Source organism: Opisthocomus hoazin, chromosome 3 (genome assembly GCF_030867145.1).
Source record: "Opisthocomus hoazin isolate bOpiHoa1 chromosome 3, bOpiHoa1.hap1, whole genome shotgun sequence".
Classification (NCBI taxonomy): domain Eukaryota; kingdom Metazoa; phylum Chordata; class Aves; order Opisthocomiformes; family Opisthocomidae; genus Opisthocomus; species Opisthocomus hoazin.
This window is the reverse complement of record NC_134416.1, coordinates 90,563,245-90,581,427: the sequence shown is the minus strand read 5'-3', so window position 1 is coordinate 90,581,427 and position 18,183 is coordinate 90,563,245. Positions and strand designations below refer to the sequence as shown.

Sequence of the window (18,183 nt, the reverse complement as noted above, 5' to 3'; positions counted from 1 at the left end):
TATTTTTCTCTGAAATATATATTTAGTGATGAATATTTATTCAGTGTCTCTAAGTGAAAGATATGCTTTCAGTTAACCTCGGGATGGTAAAACCTTGGACTGTGCTAATGGAGTTATTAATACATCTGGTAACAAGGATTCATTGTGAGAAAGCTTTGAAACAGCTGAGATACAAAAAATACAGGTTTTGTCTGCATATGGTTTATACCTGAAACTCTGTTTATGCTTGTATATATCTGCTTTTTAGGGCGAGGATTATTTGGGATCTCATATCTATTGTAGTAAAGTCCATAGTTGTGACAGTTATTCTACAGAGACAATGTTTTCTGATCATGGCACTGTTCAGCAGCAGACTGCATTTTTCGTTGCAGCATTTCAGAAGTTTGGTGTTTGAGCTGAAGCACGTTAGAGCCTTAAGTGTAACCTAAGTAATCTGTAGTTCAGGTTGAAGTGATTGGAAATTAGTTCAAATCAAGCTCCCTCCCACTCTTGGGTTTCTTACTTTAATGGAATAACCAAATGGGTTAAGCCCTAAACAGTTCGGAGAAGTTTTGAAGAATAATGTGTGTACTTGCAGGCTGGCTACAGCATTAACTAATGCCTTTGAGTACAACTTAAAAGAGAAGACATAGATAAGTATCCTGGTACTTTTTTTCAGAAAAGCTATTTTCTGTTTAGAATTGTAGGCTACAAAAACCTGTATTATTTTCAAGTTGGAAAAAAAAAAAGATTATTTTAAACCTCTTTCACCAGTTGGTAGATGTTGCCAGATAAAATAATGAACTATTTTAGAACTCTCCCATTCTCTTTCTAAAGTCAGTTGGACAGATGACAAGCTGGATTGATGGAGGAGACCTGCCCACACCTGGTCACAGCTGCCTCTGTGTGTCAGGAAATGATGGTATCAGTTGGGCCAGAGTGGGAGGGAGTTTTAGTGGTAGATTACACATCCTAGTCTTTGTAATCGAGCAATCCCATTGCTTTTTGGGTTTGGGCAATCAATATGCTATCCTCTACAAAATGCTAGTGAAGGTAAACACCGTAACAGATGTGTTCAGCATTTATGGATTTTTTTCATTTTTGCTTTGTGTTTTTAAGTGGAACTTCATGAGAGCAGATGCTGTCAAGGGGGCACTTGAACATATTTTGATGATCAAAAACCTGTTGTAAAAATGAACCTTATGTCCAAAGACAACTTGCTCTGAGGGAATGATTGAAAGCAATACAAGTAGATTAAATATTTTATGCTAAGTGATTTGTACCCAAATTTATGTTCTTTTTGATAACATAAATAATATAAAACCAGATTAGGAGCTCAGGAATTATACAATCTCTTGATACTAATGTACTGATGCCATGCTGCCCTCAGCACTTCATTAGCATCTTGCTACAGATGTCTCCCCTTGGCAGTGAAATGTGTCAGAACAGATCATTCAGAACCTAGGCACTGTGCCCTTGCAAATTGCCATGTGTCATTTTTAATAGCATGTTTAAGATTTCTAACTTAATGTGTCAGTGGCACTTTGTGGTAGTATTTAAACACCTTTTGCAGGCATTCTTTCATTAACAAATTAGATTAATCTGTTACTGGAAAAAAAAAACCTTGATCACTAGACTGTGCGTATTTCTTGCTAAAGAATAAGAAGTAGTTACGACTGCTTCTGGCAAAACTGTGCCTCAGTTAATAGCCAGACTGACAGTTCTTAGCAGAGACTTGCAAAATTGTATAATAAAGCTACTTCTTGATGCATATCAGCAAATTATACTGTCTTTAAAGTAGGAAGGATGGCTTTGAGGACAAAAAGTATCATGATACTTTTGTATCTTGTTTTAAAACAAGCGTGAGCAGTACTACTGTAAATTTACAACTTTTTAACCTATTTGCTATAAAGGTTTACAAGGTGGGAGCTATACTGATACATATGTGCAGCAGGCTGAAATCCCCGAAGTGTCCACCTATGTTACCGTTTTTATTCAACAGGTATTGATGCTTCTAGTCTTTACCAGGCCTTTTTGTTGGCTAGGAAAAGATTACATTGATGTTAGTCTTTGTTCATTTTGCACACCTGAAGGATAATTTATATTGAAGAAAGATTATTAAGGTCTATTTGTGTTAGAATTTTCTTGTTGTTCCTTTCCCTTCACTCTTTGTACACATTGTGTACATTTGTGTACATTAGTATTCTACGTGTATAGCATCAACAGACTTTCTAGGTTTTCCAGTGTCTGGATATCTAGATAGTATTTCTCTCTACAAAAAGCGCGTCACAGAATTTGAGTATTATCTGTGAATTCACTCACTAGCTCATTCCTTTCAGATGAAGGTTTGCCTAAGGTAAAATTGGGACATTTTGTAGTGTGGCATTTAAACTTGAGCATGCAGCTTTGGTTTCTGTTCCATTGCAGGTTTTTTCATAGAATCATAGAATGGTTTGGGTTGGAAGGGACCTTAAAGATCATTTAGTTCCAACCTCCCTGCCACGGGGAAGGACACCTTCCACTAGACCAGGTTGCTCAAAGCCCTGTCCAACCTGGCTTTGAACACTTCCAGGGAGGGGGCAGCCACAGCTTCTCTAGGCAACCTGTTCCAGTCCCTCACCACCCTCAATAAAGCATTTCTTTCCTTACATCCAGTCTAAATCTACCCTCTTTCACTCTAAAGCGATTACCTTGTCCTATCACTCCATGCCCTTGTAAAAAGTCCCTCTCCAGCTCTCTTGCCAGGCCCCTTCAGGTACTGGAAGGCTGCCATAAGGTCTCCCTGGAGCCTTCTCTTCTCCAGGCTGAACAGCCCCAACTCTCTCAGCCTTTCCCCATAGGAGAGGTGCTTCAGCCCTCTGATCATTTTTGTGGCCTTCCTCTGGACCCACTCCAACAGGTCCATGTCTTTCCTGTGCTGAGGGCTCCAGAGCCGGATGCAGGACTCCAAGTGGAGTCTCAGAAGAGCAGAGCAGAGGGACAGAATCACGTCCCTTGCTTGACCTGCTGGCCACGCTGCTTTTCGTGTAGCCCAGGCTATGGTTGGCCTTCTGGGCTGTGAGCATTCATGTTGAGCTTCTCGTCAACCAGCACCCCTAAGTCCTTCTCCTCAGGGCTGCTCTCAATCCATTCTCCATTGGCGTTGTCCTGACCCCCATGCAGGACCTTGTGCTTGGCCTTGTGGAAATTCATGAGGTTCTCACGGGCCCACTTCTCAAACCTGTCAAGGTCCCTCTGGATGGCATCCCTTCCTGCCAGTGTGTCAACTGCACCACAGAGCTTGGTGTTGTCATCAAACTTGCTGAGGGTGCACTCAATCCTGCTGTCCATGTCGCTGACAAAGATGTTAAACAGCACCAGTCCCAATACCAACCCCTGAGGAACGCTGCTTGTCACTAGTCCCCACTTGGACATTAAATCATTGACCGCAACTCTTTGCGTGCAATAATCCAGCCAAATCCTTACCCACTGAGTGGTCCATCCATCAAATCCATGTCTCCAATTTAGAGACAGGATGTCATGTTCTGGTGGGCTTTAAGATTTGCATGTACGGAAAAACTTAAAAGATTGCCCAGGGACACAAATTTTACTATCCGGAAGAGAATCTGCCAGTAGTGCCAGTAAGCCGCAATAGTAGTGGATGGTTTGGTTCATCAGTCTATGAAATTCTGTATTGGCTGTGAAAGAGCATATGATAATACTTACAGCTTTTCCAAGTCATCAGTCTGCTTCCTGTTGCAGGCTTCCACTGTTCAGGTTGTGGCTACATGTTTAATAGAGATGCGTTTTCAAAGTCTGTTCCTAGTGGTTTGTTCCCCTGTCGTGTACTGTTATGGCATGGGTGTTTGTGCAGTCATAAAATGAAGTGGGACAGTGAACTGGTGTAGCTAGGCAATAATCTAGCTTGAAAAGGTAGCTGGAGGTAATTAAGCTGTTACTGTTACTGATGTTGCTTATCAAGCAATGAGATAGTTTTGTTGCATGTAGTCCAATCTAGCAGCAGGATGCTGAAAGTGGCAGTCTTCCTTCCTGCTTGCTCCTCCTTATCTTGCCAGACCAGGAAACTGTAGTCAAATTTAAACCTACCGCCTATTCGTTGAGCGTGTACTCACTTGTGCTTCTGCTTGATGCTTGGTGGTGTTATGCAAGGGAGGAGAAAAAACTTTGGATAAATCTAACTAGTGCTTTTCCTTAAAAAACATGCACCATTACAAACAGATAGCAACGCATTTAATGGTGGTGATGAGAGTTCAGTAACTGTCCATAACTGCAGAAGAGCTTAGAGAAGACAGAGGCAGACCCATCCCAAAGGTGCGCAGTGGCAGGGCTGGAGGTAACAAATGCAAATTGGAGCATGGATTACTTTGTACACAGGGAAAAATCTTTTCATCCTGAGGGTGATCAGACTTTGGATCACGTTTCCCAGAGTGGTTGTGGATCTCCATGTGTGGAAATACTTAAAACTCTGCATGACAAAGACCTGAGTAACCTCACACGACTGGACGGCTTCAAATAGAGAGCTGGAGCAGGTGACCTTCAGAGGTCCCTTCCTTAATTATTCTGGTTCTATGTGTTTACAGACTAACACACTCTTGGATGTCCCATAAGGTGTTGTGTTTTTTTTTAAAAAAGGTGGAGTAAGTGAAATAGAAAAAGCAAGATTAATATTCTGCTTAATGCAAATTCTGAACACTCAAACGGTTTCCATTTCCTTCAAGCTTGCACGTATTGAGCATGTTTACTCATCAGATCCTGTGATTTTCAGTAGGGCAACCAATACTGAACAATATGCAGTTCGTGACAGTATATAAATGTGTAGCCTTTTTTCTGGCCAGCTTTGATTTCACCAACTGCTCAGCAGAGTGCATTTTAATTTAAATTTAGTGATCCAAGACATTAAAGTCAATCTCGAATTATATGTGAAATAAATCTCATAAAAGCTTTTTCTAAGGTTTGGTAATATTCTGTAAACGGTTTACAGCAGTTTTCTTCTAATCTATCAAGGTAGATACAATAGTACTGCCAGACTTGAAACAGGCATGCTTCAGGTTAGAATATCAAAAACAGGGTAGTACAAAGACAGTTTTCAGTGTATGGAGATTTAAATAGGGAAAAAAAAACTTCTTTTTTTTCTAATTATGAACAATGCTAGTTTTTGTTACATTTTGATTGTACTGATTCACCACCTGCTCAGATGAGCCAATCTTAATTGTGATAGAGAACAGTCAAATCTGCATATGAAGTGCTTAAGACAAAGGGGTGCTGAAGCACATGCGTAAATGCATGATGTGGCTCTAAAAATCAAGTCAGAAACTTGAAAAGGAAAAATGCTCTGGTGTCAAAGAAAAAAAATAAATGAAACAGAACGTGAAAGGCAGGCACTTCTGAGGTTACTTGGAAGAAATGGGACTGAGTTACATCACACGTTCGCCTCATGTACTGAGGGATGACTTAACCTACTTCAGACAATTTATCCTTCCACTGGCATCTTTGCAGAAGAAAATGTTTTGTTGCAAATTGACTTAAATTCAATGCAAAACAGACTTTGTTTTGTAGGCAAGTTTAGTTTTTCACATGCGTGATGTCATATCATCTCTTAAGGCATGTTAAAAGCTTGCTAGCTTTTTTGGAGACATGGGTGCTAATGTGTTGCTCCTCAGATAACTGTTCCTAAACATTCAGGTGGTAAGAATATATGTAAAAAACCTATTCATTTCATTGAATGAAATCACAGAATCACAGAATGTTAGGGGTTGGAAGGGACCTCTGTGGGCCATGCAGTCCAACCCTGCTACTGAAGCAGGGTCACCTACAGCAGGCTGTACAGGACCGCGTCCAGGCGGGTCTTGAATATCTCCAGAGAAGGAGACTCCACAACCTCCCTGGGCAACCTGTGCCAGGGCTCCATCACCCTCAGAGTGAAGAAGTTCTTCCTCATGTTCAGGTGGAACTTCCTCTGCTTCAGTTTGTGCCCATTGCCCCTTGTCCTGTCGCTGGGCACCACTGAAAAGAGTCTGGCCCCGTCCTCCTGACACCCACCCTTCAGATATTTATAAGCATTTATAAGGTCCCTTCTCAGCCTTCTCTTCTCCAGGCTGAACAAGCCCAGCTCCCTCAGCCTTTCCTCAGAGGAGAGATGCTCCAGTCCCCTCATCATCCTCGTAGCCCCGCGCTGGACTCTCTCCAGTAGCTCCTCATCTTTCTTGAAGTGGGGAGCCCAGAACTGGACACAGTACTCCAGATGGGGCCTCACTAGGGCAGAGTAGAGGGGAAGGAGAACCTCCCTTGATCTGTTGGCCACACTCCTCTTAATGCATGCCAGGGTGCATTGGGTGAGATGTTTTCATATACAGCTGAATGAAAATTTTTCATATGCAGATGACATAATGAAGATCAAAGATAAGCTAAAAATTATTAGATTAGCTACCTGTCCTGGTTTTAGCACAACACTACCATATTTTGAAAAAATTTGCCTGGTGTCAAACCAAGTGGATTCTTTTCTGTCCAGTGAGAAACAGCCTCATGTCGCAGCTTAAAGCTGCTTATACTGATGGAAGCTAGAAGAAATTAATATTGTTAGCTCATTTCAGCTAAACTTAAAACGGACTCAAGGATGTTGGGAAGAGGCATCAAGAAGTGCAGAAATCCAGGCCCAAGATGGGGTTTTTGTTCTGTTTAAGGTCTTGCAGCTGTATTACAAACTGCTGCGGAGTACATTAAAGTAGTCCAGTCAGTGAGGTTTCAGCTGATCGCTCCTAGCACGCAACTGAGCTTGGAGAGGAGCAAAGGGTCTGACTCGACCCTGTCTTACCACATCAGCATTTATTTCGTGGTATTTAGCTGTTAATGACCAGATAAAGTAATACTAGGCAAACCGTGAAAATGGTATTGCAAAAGTAAGCTACACAGTGTAGCAGAGCCGAACAACATTGCTCAGCTGAAAGGCGGTGTCAGTGGAAGGTTGCCTCCCCTGTGAAGAACCCAGGGCAGGCCTCTTCCTACCACTGGCTTTTTGGCTTACCTGAAGCCAGAACTGTCTGTAAGTAGCGTTCAGTAACACACTAAAAGCACGTTCTTTCTTTGAAGAGTAGCTGTAGATCATCCTGTTGCTCACTGGCCTTTAACTCATGTTGTTGGAGCCTTCTCTGGAATTTTGGCAGGGATATTTTGAGCAGTCTAAGTTGAAGAATCATTGCATTTAGCAGCCAGGGAGCTCTTACTTCTGTTAGGGAATCATTGTTTTAGAAATGCTGCAACCAAAGAAACAGAGCGCTTCACCGTTGCTGCCTCTGGTAGGCTCAGGCTGTCCTTCCTCTCCATCCCAATCATAAGCTAACATGCAGTCAAGGCGGAGTTGAAAAGCCAGTTTTGCTTTTCGGTGGTTCCCATCAAGCCTGTCCTGCTGGATAGGTGAACAGCTGTATTCCGGTCATAGGTATTGTGGTAACTTTGATTTTATTATCAGACTTCATCATTAAAAAAAAAAAATTATTATGTAGATTTACAAGCCTATTCCTATTTAACAAACCTTTGGCATAGAGTTTCTTTTGAAAACAGAATAAAGGAAAGGAAGGTTAGAGGTATGGATGGCTTTTTAATCAGATTAAGCTATAGCTTCCAGGCTGCAGCAATGTCACTGACTCAGGAAGGCTTTGAAGAAGTTGTATTATCTCCCTTAAGACATTTACTGTTTAGAGGCTTTGAATTAAAAAAAAATCATTGTGAATTTTGCAATTAGTAACTTATAGTCCATGAAAATTTACTTTGTTTCAGGAATTGATAGCTAGGAATAGGCTTTTTTATCTTTCAAACGTCATGAATTGTTACTAATTTAATTGAGGAAAGCAATTTTCATTATGCTGTTAGTAATGTTTTTGAGAGACTGCCTAGAATCCTGAGGTCAGCATTCGAGGCACCATAATTACCAAGGAAAGACTTGACCTCGTGTTTCTTTTACCAGTTTCAAGTATTTGTCCTAAAGGTCTTAAGAACATTTACGAAGTTTCTACTGAAATCTAGTCATTGCTTTCCAGACAGGAAATTCAACAATATTTAGAACTTCTAAATGGCATTTGCTGAACGATTGACAGTCTCACTCGATCATAAGCAAGGATACAGGATTGTTATTGGTGTCGTGTTTTAATAACAATATCAATATGTAATCTCTAAGTGGCATTGTACTTCATTTCTAATCTAAGTATTAACTGCAGTAGTAAAACCCAAATGTTGTGAATGGTACAGTTGTAGTCGCAGTTACCTTTTCATTTGCTGAAGTGGTCAGAATAACACAGGCAACCTGTCTGGTTGGTTTGTTTTTTTCTTTCCTGCAGTATCTGTCTTTTAGGAGTATGCTATGCTGCCCAGGCTGCAGTTAAAATGTGTGCAGGCTTCACAGCCAGCGCAGTGCAGCAGAGTTGTGAACTACAGCTGCTGGGACTGGCGTTGCCGCCATTCAGTCCCTAGCAGGGTCCCTGTGCAGCCCCCAGGGATGGTCAGTGGGAGCTCCTCTGAGTAACTTCCACATGGTATTTTTAAATTGCTCTTGCTCTAATCTGAGCATAGCAGCTGTGCTCAGTGTAGCCCCATGGCTGAAAGCTTCCCCCCCCCCCCCATATGATTGCTTTCATCTGAAAATGGGTAGGTCTTTACCAGAGGCTGCTGATATTTCTATGTGCAATTCGGTAACAGCAGGCGAGCAGGGAACACACATTGCAGGTTTGGTTTTGCTGTCATTGCAAAGGACTGAATTCTCATGTAACTCCAGAAATCTGTTCACTGCCTAAACTAAAAAAAGCTATCCATGGATAATGCCTCTTCACAGAGGAAAAGGCAATCACCTCCCACCCAAAAATATACCACAAGATATTTAGAAAAGCAAGGTATGTTTTAATTAATACATTTTGAGAATGAAGATCTCTTATTCTGGGGCTCCTGCTGCTGAGGAACAAAGCACTAATGTCTTTGACTATTTCATTAGTACTGTTGTATTATAAAAACACAGTAAAATGTTTCAATGATTCCTAAATTGCTAGTGAAGAAACTACTGATTTATTTTTGAGGGTGGGAAGGGTGGTGTCTTTTTGCTGAAAGAGAGAGAGAAATAAATAAAAAAAGTGTCTTTATAAATATAAGAACAAAGAACAAGAATAATTAAACACAGTAGATGGTAAAAAGTATGAAAAAAATAAGTTCCCTTATTTTGAAACTAATTTGATGTTCTGAAAGCTTGTCATAAAACCATTTTTAAACCATTAAAAACAGATTCTACTTTGAATTTTTTCACAGTGTGAATAACTGTGGTTGTCCGTATATTATTAAAATAGATTAATACTGGTTTTGGTTGCAGAGAACTCAACATTCAAATAGGCAGCCATTGTAAAAACTATACTCTGACATTTCGTAAAGCAAGTTAGGGTTAGGATTAACATGGTCTTCCTTGAGTTTTACATATGGGTGAAATCTATATTATGCTTTTTAGGAATGGAACCAAGCAGGATTAGAAATTAAAGGTGGCTGTCTGGAAAAGTTAGATGACTCTGTACTTGACTTTCTGCCTTGTTGTCATGATTTAACCCTGCAACCGGCAACTAAGCACTGGGCAGCCGCTCGCTCACCCCTGCCCTTCTCACCCAGTGAGATGGGGAGAAATGAACAAAAGGTAAAACTCGTGGGTTGAGATGAAGACAGTTTAATAAGACAACAAAGGAAATACTGATAATACTACTGATAATGATGAATATGCCAAACAAACTGTACATTATATAATTTTCTCACCGCCTGGTGACCAATTTGCAGTCAGTCCCCAAGCAGCAATCGCAGAACCCAGACCTCACAAATTTCACAAAATTCCTGAACTCCTGGAGAAGTTTGGACTCCAGGACAAGCGAGGATTCGGACTCACTGAAAACAGAATGAGAAGAGGCTTCCCTCACCAACCTCCATTCGTAAGCTGAGCATGACGTCTGTGGTACAGAATATCCCCACTGGCCAGCGTGGGCTGACTGCCTGGCTCTGCTCCCTCCTGGCTCCTGTACAGCTGCTTGTTAGTTGAACATGGGAGAGTGGAGAAAGTCCTTGATCTTTTTAGCAACAACTCAAAACATCGGTGTTATCAACATTCTTGTACTAAATCCAAAATGCAGCAGCTACTGGGAGGAAAATGGACGCTATCCCAGCCAAAACCAGGACACTTGTGCTCATGAAGGTGCTTTGTCAGTCTCATCATGGCCTCTCACTCTGCTTTGCAAAACTGCTTTTTCTCTGTGTCAAGGGGTTAAACTTTTGAAGTCAGTTGCTCAAATCTCATTTCTCCTGCCCAACTCTTGATAAACCTTTTCTCGCATTACCAAATGCCTGGTGTATGATTTGAGGAGCTTGAGGAAAGAGAGGACAAGCATTTGTTAATGTGCTAGAATAATAATTTCAGGTAATTGTATGCCATGTCAGTGTCAGCATCTGGGCAGATCTGCTTGAACCTTTTGAAGAACATAAATTCTTTTAAAATAAGTGTTCTCATTCTTACCTTTTTCGACTGTGATACTTTCCCAGCAAAATGTTCTCAGTGACCCACACTGTCGTGGGACAGCTTGTGTCTTGTTTGCGTGGTCAGAAGCATTGCTTCCCGACTGAACATACCTTTCAGCTGGCGTCGACTCTTCCAGGGCTGCAGCACTGTGGCAGAGCACTGTTGGGTGACCTCTCATAAGCTGGGTTACGGGAAGGTAACTTCACCTTCTTTAGAGTTAGCACTACTGTATTAATTCCTAATAACTACTTAATTATTAAATATTTTACAATATTATTTCCATAATGTTCTATAATTATTTTGTTTTCATAGCTCTGTGCTGGAAGGTTAGAAGGTTCAGTGCACAACTCCAGGAAGATGCAGCCGCCACTCTCTCTGATTTGCAGTCTGATACCATCCTTCACTGTTAATCTCACAGGCTCAGAAGTTCCTTTTTAATTTGTAATTTTGTTGTCACTTTTCCCATCTACTCTTTTTCTGGCTTCTCATTTTATTACTGTGTTAAAGTTCCTGAAATAGTCTGCGGATTTCTCTAGCATTTCATGTGAAATATATGTAAAAACTCTGCTGAAAAACAATAGTTTGGGACAAAGCAGAAGGGAATGGTGGAAATGGAGGCAGGGGTAAAGACTGTAGGATCAAATGGAGAATTGTGGGGAGCTTATAAAAGCAAGCTCTCTCTTCTCTAGGGAAACTCTTCACATTCCACAAACAGCGTGCCTGCAGTTCTGCTGGAGAAAGGCTGAATTGCGTGGAAGAGCAGCTTTTAGCACCTTGGCTAATGCACAGCAGCCCTTAGAATGCTGGCAGCACCAGGAGGGTGCTCGTGTTTCAGGGACAGCTTTCTGATGCAGATGTGGCTGAAGATACTTTAGAATTAATTGAGGATAGAATTAAAAAGCACTGTCTTTCATGTTCTCTGGCTGTTTGTGCGCATTTACCTTATAAATTTTTAGAATACATGTGGTATATTTACAGCCTCGAGCAGTTGGTGTCCTTTAGTTTAGAAGTAAGCTGTAAGACCAGAACACTAGCTTTTTACTTTTCTTATTTAATAGGAAATAATGAATCTGCGTGTAAGTCATGCAAGTGTATAGGGGGTCAGTCCCAAAATATGTTCTGGTAAAGAGAAAATGTCAAACAAAGCCAGCTCCAAACTCTGAACTGTGTTGGTTCTTAGGAACAGTTTTGAGCACGCTGGGATTTCCGCATGTCAGCAATGTATTGAAGAATATTCAAAAAAAGTGTGATGTGCATTTCATGATTAATTTTTTCAATACTACCAGCCTATTATGTTTCAAGTAATTGTACACGTACAGTTTGAGATAGATATTGAAAGAAATCAGTATTGAACATATTTATGATGTAGATATATCATCCTGACCAGAAACCCTCGAAGTCAGACTTTCTCAGCTGATTGAAAGAACACTAAAAGAAATGCAGTGCAGATAAAGCTAGTGAAATTTGAACTGATACATGGAATGTCTCTTTGCCTTTTTTAGTCTGGTATTTGTTTGCAGAGCATCAATTTACCCATTGATTGAATAGAGTTGGTGTTCTGCCATCTTTTATGTTTAATGATTACTAAGAGGGCATCATGGTCGCTGGCCCCACACATGGCAGCATTTTAAAGTATTTGTAAAGAGTGTGTTGAAGTAATACTGTGTTTTATATGGGGATACCTGCTGTTACTGGTGTACTTGGACATCTTATTTTCATTTTAGAGTTATTTTTATGAAGGTATATGCCATAGGAAGAAGATAAGGTACATATTGAAACCTTTTGCCACATTCAGGTGGCAGATTATGTTAGTGTCTGCAAGTTCTTCCTAAGATGCAATGTGTTCAGCAGAGTCTCAAATACGTACTGAGGAGACTGTCCTAGAGTCAAATGGGAGAGAGTTAATGTTCCTCCCAGTAGCTGCTGCATTTTGGATTTAGTACCACAAGAATTTTGATAACACTGATGGGTTTTAGTTGTTGCTCTCGACTCAAGGGCTGTTTCCAGCTCCTCATGCTCAGCTGGCGGGCGGGTGTGTGGGAGCTGGGAGGGAGCAGAGCCAGGCCGCCAGCCCAAGCTGCCCAGTGGGGATACTCTACCGCAGATGCCATGTGCAGGTTACGAACAGGGGGATGGTGGGGGCACAGGAATCGGCTCTGCCCTTTACCGCGGGTTCGATTCCTCTCTGGTCCAGGAGTATGAGCTTTTTAGGGAATTTCACAAAAACCGCAAGTTCCTGGGTTCTGTGATCGCTGCTGGGGGACTGGCTGTGAATCAGTCATCAGGTGGTGAGAAAAATCGTATTCTGTATAGTTGGTTTACATATTCACTATTATGAGTAGTATTTCCTTTGTTGTCTTATTAAACTGTCTTTATCTCAACCCACGAGTTTTCCCTTTTGTCCGTTTCTCTTCCCAGTCCTGCTGCGGGGGAAGGGCAGGGGTGAGCGAGTGGCTGTCTGGTGCTCGGCCACAGGGTTAAACTACAACACAGACGCAGACTTTATGCTAATATGCAGTTGATTTTTATCTCTGCTTGCTGTCAATACCTGTTCAATGGTTTCCATTGCTAATAATGAACAGTCATTTTTTGTGTCAGTAGAAAGAAACCTAAAGAACTCTTTGTAATGACTTGGTTTCCTCTGTTTTTCCCTTTCCTACGCAATCAGTTGGAGCAAAAGTGTAACTGGTCTTTGGGGAAAGACAGGATGGGGGGAGCTGGTGTATGGAGAAATGCGTGCATCTTTCATGCAAAACTGCAGCATAAAATGAACAGCTGTCCATAAAACCTATTCTTTTTGTTGATTTTTCTGTAATTCCAGTAAAGAATTGATTCAGAGCATCTGCTGCTTTTAGGAGATCATTTAAGTAGCTACATGTGTTGTGCTGTTGCTCTCTAAGGTAGTTAGTTTCTCAGTTCTATTAAAACTTTAATTTTTAAATACTTACTAGTTTAAAAACAAGGATTAAAGTTTATTCACAGCTTCTTAAAAAAAAAAATCTAGTTTACATCACTGCACATGTAATTGTTTCTTCAAAAAAAACGTAAAGTGTTGTAATAGGTCTCTTGTCACATCCACAATGCTGTCCCAAGGCATTCCCTGCAAATTATCTAACAAATTGAGGTTGCTCATGACAGTTCATTTTTTGGTGTTTTCTCTCCTTATTCATTCTGAATGTGTAAACTCAACTTCTGGAGTAAGAACGTTTTCCAGCTGACCTGGTTTCTTAATATTACAGAAGATTTTGTCTGTCTTTTTAACACAACTTTAGATACTTTACAACTCATAATCAGAGAATAAAAGACTGAAAATCTCATTGTTCTTCGGTCTCTATACTTTATCTGCATGAGTGTATGCTGCGTTCCTCCTAAATGAGAAATAAAATAGCTTTGTCAGCTGAGGACTCTCAGGCTTTTACACTTGAGTGTTTAAAAGAATTGTCAGACTTTTCATTCTATTGCTAAATGGAACAATTTGTCATCTTCAAGGGATAAATAATTTTTCTTTTTCCATGTTCATCATTCCTGCCGTGTTACAAAAGTCTTAAAGTATTTTAAAGATGGCTGTTATGGTAGCGTTTAAGCAGTAAGCAACCCCTCGCTCTGTCTTACCAGTAACATTTGGTATTAGCTGGTGTTTTCTTCTGAAGTGCTACTTGTTTGTATTAATCATATAAATTTTTATAAATATGTATATAAATATATATATAAATCATTTGTATTAATCATATAAAATCTAATGTTATAAGCAGAAGTTGTAGTTGATTCATCAATATCTGCCTTGGTCTGAACCAGACTGAAAGCTTCCTCTGTTCTTTAAGGTTTTTTTATTTATTTAAAGTTAGTGACGTGTCTAGGTAGATAGTTGCTGCTTAAATATTAGTGTGCTTTTTTTACCTATTAATTTGTTCAAGTGAAGGGCTTAAATCTCACTGCCTCAATGAAAACATGGTTTGTTTTCCATTTCTTTGGAGAATTCTGGAAGGTGAAGATGGTAATCTTTATATTTTTCAGCATAATTTGCAATTTAGTCAATAGTTAGGCAGGAATCCGTATTTTGGGTGTCTGTCTAGTTAAAGTGGCTTATAAGGACCATCCCACATTGTTTTCCTGTGCAACGATTTCCAAAATTTGCCGTATTTCTGTGATTTATACGTGCATTTTAAATGCCCTTCCACAGAAAGGGGGCATGTGTGCGTACAAGTAACTTAGTAATTCTAATAATAAATGGCATTCCAGACTTCAAAAGAATAATGTCATCTTTGCAGAATGAAAGAATAAAAGACAAGGCAATAGCTAGACTGCTGGTCTGTTAAAACCGTTCACACAAAGTAGATTTTAAAAGACTATAAAAGTTCCGTTTGTGAGAGACATCTGTAACGTTGAATATCTCTCAACCAAACTTTGTCCTTTGAAAACCTGAAAATCTTTGTAGTGAGAACGTAGTTTTAAACATATGACTCCCTGGAAAAGCATTCCTTTTGGAATGAAGGAATGTAATTTTAAATGTTGGAGTTGCTGGAAAGAAGCTGTTATAGCTGTAGACCTGTGCTGCCATGTGACTGTCACTTGCTGGCCATGTTGGCTACAGTGAGCATCTTCTACCAAAGCTGTACAGCACGGTGTTCCTGCCATCCCAAACTGTAACGCTTAAACACTTCAGATTTGCTGTCTGTTCTGTACACACCGAAAAACACCTACCCTTTGTGCTTTCTGCACTTTTAGCATGTTCACAGCTGGCTTATCTCTAGTCATCTTTTTAGTCGCCCTGACCCAGGATTGCCTTCCAGAATTCTCACCTTCCATGCCTATGACAACTGGTCATGCAGAAAGCATTTTTAGACTAATGCAACTAGATTTGACACAGCAATTCCTGGAGTTTCTACCCGAAACTGTCATCTGTGTTTAGATGCACTAAAGTGTGATGTGGTTCCTTTTTTATTGTGATTTCTTTACAGCTTTCACAAGGAAAGAGCTGGGCATTGGACAGCAGTGTTTCAGGTAGTAACACTATATCGAGACAAGGGCCAATGGAAAAACAGCTTAAACTGTAGAGCTGAGAAGCTTGCAAGTCACTTTTCATTTTGTATAAAAGTCATTCCGTCCAATGATAGAATAGCCTGGATTTTTAAATCCAGTTTTAAAGCTTGAGTTACAGTACTCAAACAATTACATATTGAAAGAAATTGTTTTTCACAAGTATACTCTGCAGCAAAATGTCCTTGCATTCCCTTACGCTGGCAAGTCTTTTCAAAATAATTATTTTAGGATGTTTTGAAGTACTTCTTACCTTTTTTTTTTTCTATCATCATTATTATTCCTTCTGCATCATTTCTCTTTTGCAAAAATATGGATTGGCAGAATACTTGGTGGAAAGTAGCACGAGATAAGGAAGAAAAATGAATTGCTACTACCTTCAAGCAGGAATAGCTGAGCAAGGCTTGTAGAAAGATAATAAATCCCCCAAATCCATCTGTTTAGCAGAGAACCGAAGACAAATGCCACGTGCTTGGTGAAATTGTCCTATGGAGTACCATCATCGTTTTAGGTGAAACGCCTTTTCTCTCTCTGCTAGGACATGAGAAAAAGAGATGGAGTAGGTCTTCGACTGTTATCAAACTTCCGTATTTTCTGTTTTCTCTCCCTCTTTGCTGCAAGCTCTCCCTTGAGTTCCCTTTCTCCGAAGAAGGCATTTCATTTACCTCTACCATATTTCCAGTAGAGTACTGGCAAGGTGTAGGTCTTTTGCATTTAGTTTGATAAACAGAGGGCAGCTTTGGCTTTCCTTCCTTGCAAATCAATGTAAACAAAGAAGTTACAGGTGCATTCATGAAGAACCAGATAGTGACTTTCTTACAGCTTTCTTCTAGCATTTGGCATGAGCAGTGTAAAAGAAGCGGATAAGCAGTGTAAAATCTTTTGGTCCGTGTTCATATACAGATTTTTCTTCTTGATAAAGCAGGTGTGGCTTTAGTGAAACTAGAGAGTAGCAGTGAAGCGTATTTCAACTTCTGCTGTGAGACAAGCTGCTTTGAGGAAAGATTCTTAATAGAGAAATACTCATATGTAGGTTCTTTCCATGTCCTCTGCCATTCACAAAAATAGAGAGACACTTCACCTGGGTTTTCTTATGGTTTCATCTCTTTTGGAAGGTTGGATGCCAACCAAAGAGAATATAATGTTTTGAAGCTCAGCAGGGTAGGTGATGAGTACGATTTGCTTTTAATGATGGTTTCAGCAGTTCCAGCCCTGTCAGAGCAAATTAGCATATTCTTGGAGTACGAAATCCCATGCTCACTTTTCAGAAGCAATGAATAAACAGTTATTTAGTGAAATGTGTAAACGTTTTGATATATTTGCCTTTATTAATTAGCATAAACGGACAACCTGGTTAGTGGGGTTTTATATATTCTGTTCCATTCATACTGTGTTGTTTAGGAATACACTCATTTAAAGTTACATATCAATTAAGGTATGCTTGTAAATATAACAATACTTAGTAGTTAGATTTCAATATGCCTTGCCTAAGTGATTCTATATATTATAAAATGTGTGTAGTACGAAATATGTTACATGTTACAGTAGTATAAAACATCTATCCCTTTAATTTCTAAATACATAGCACTTTTTCATGATAGGGTTTTTGTTTACAGCTGTTCATGTTATAATAAAGTGCAAACACCTTCAACTGTGACTGTATCACGTATGTGAGCATATGTATATCTGAAGTTAAACATAAACTAAATATATTTAATTTGAATAGAATGTTGCTAGAGCTGTTGTAGAAACTGCATTGAAGACATTGGGGTTTAATTTGAATTTTCAAGGAAAGTTGAAGTATATTCTTAATGATTGTTTAAGAGCAATCCTGCAATTATGGAAGATTGATATGTAATAGTCTGTTAGCGAATACACTGACTCTCCACTCTTTGGCAGGTGGATGACATCTTAGGTGAAGGCAGTGATGAAAGTGATAGTGAAAAAAAAAAGCCAAAAAAGGAGGGTGAAAAACTTCAGATTAGTGCAACAGAGACTCTAGGAATGAAAACAGATCAGAGACCTGGATCATCATCGTCGTCGTCATCGTCGAGTGAAAGAAGCTTAACAGGCAGTGTACCCAGGTACGAGTTTTTCAAACGTAACAAGAAGCGTTAATGATGTTTCATTGTGTTCGTGCACTATTCAGCGTGCTTTTTGACAATGCAGGCTTTATGTTGTTGTTAACCTCTGTATGTAGATAACTTTTTTCTAACTCTGAAATTGTCGTGCTTACCTCTGCAATGTTTTGGGATTGATTTAAGGAAATGGTCATAGTAAATGTCGAGAACCAGGAAATTGCCTGTTTTGAATTAAAGACCACCAAACTGTTCTTATTTTAAAGTAGTCTTGATCCTGAGTCAAGTAGATATAGGTCAATGTCCTCTGCAGTGTTACTTTAAGTACAATAAAGCATGGTTTTGGGAAGCAATGGCTTTTTCATCCTGAATTTCTGAGACTTTTATATGTGAAATTCATAGAAATGAGGTGATTGAGATGGTTTTCTGATATAGTTCCTTAGAAAGAGATTTAAACTGGGTAGTCTCTTCTGCAAAATTATTTTACTGTCGCACCATTGACTGTTGAATGATAATATCAACCAATTTGCGAGTAAACTAGAACTTGATAAAATGAGTGCGTAT

The 18,183-nt window shown here is 39.8% G+C and overlaps 1 protein-coding gene across 2 annotated transcripts in view; it reads left to right on the top strand.

Moving 5' to 3' along the window:
• Positions 1-18,183, top strand: part of CTDP1 (CTD phosphatase subunit 1) — a 125,290-nt gene that overhangs the window by 64,873 nt on the left and 42,234 nt on the right. For both annotated transcript variants that reach the window (XM_075417041.1, XM_075417042.1), the window contains exon 12: positions 17,441-17,625. In XM_075417041.1, the coding sequence (XP_075273156.1) occupies positions 17,441-17,625 (185 nt within the window). The remainder of the gene's footprint in view (positions 1-17,440; positions 17,626-18,183) is intronic.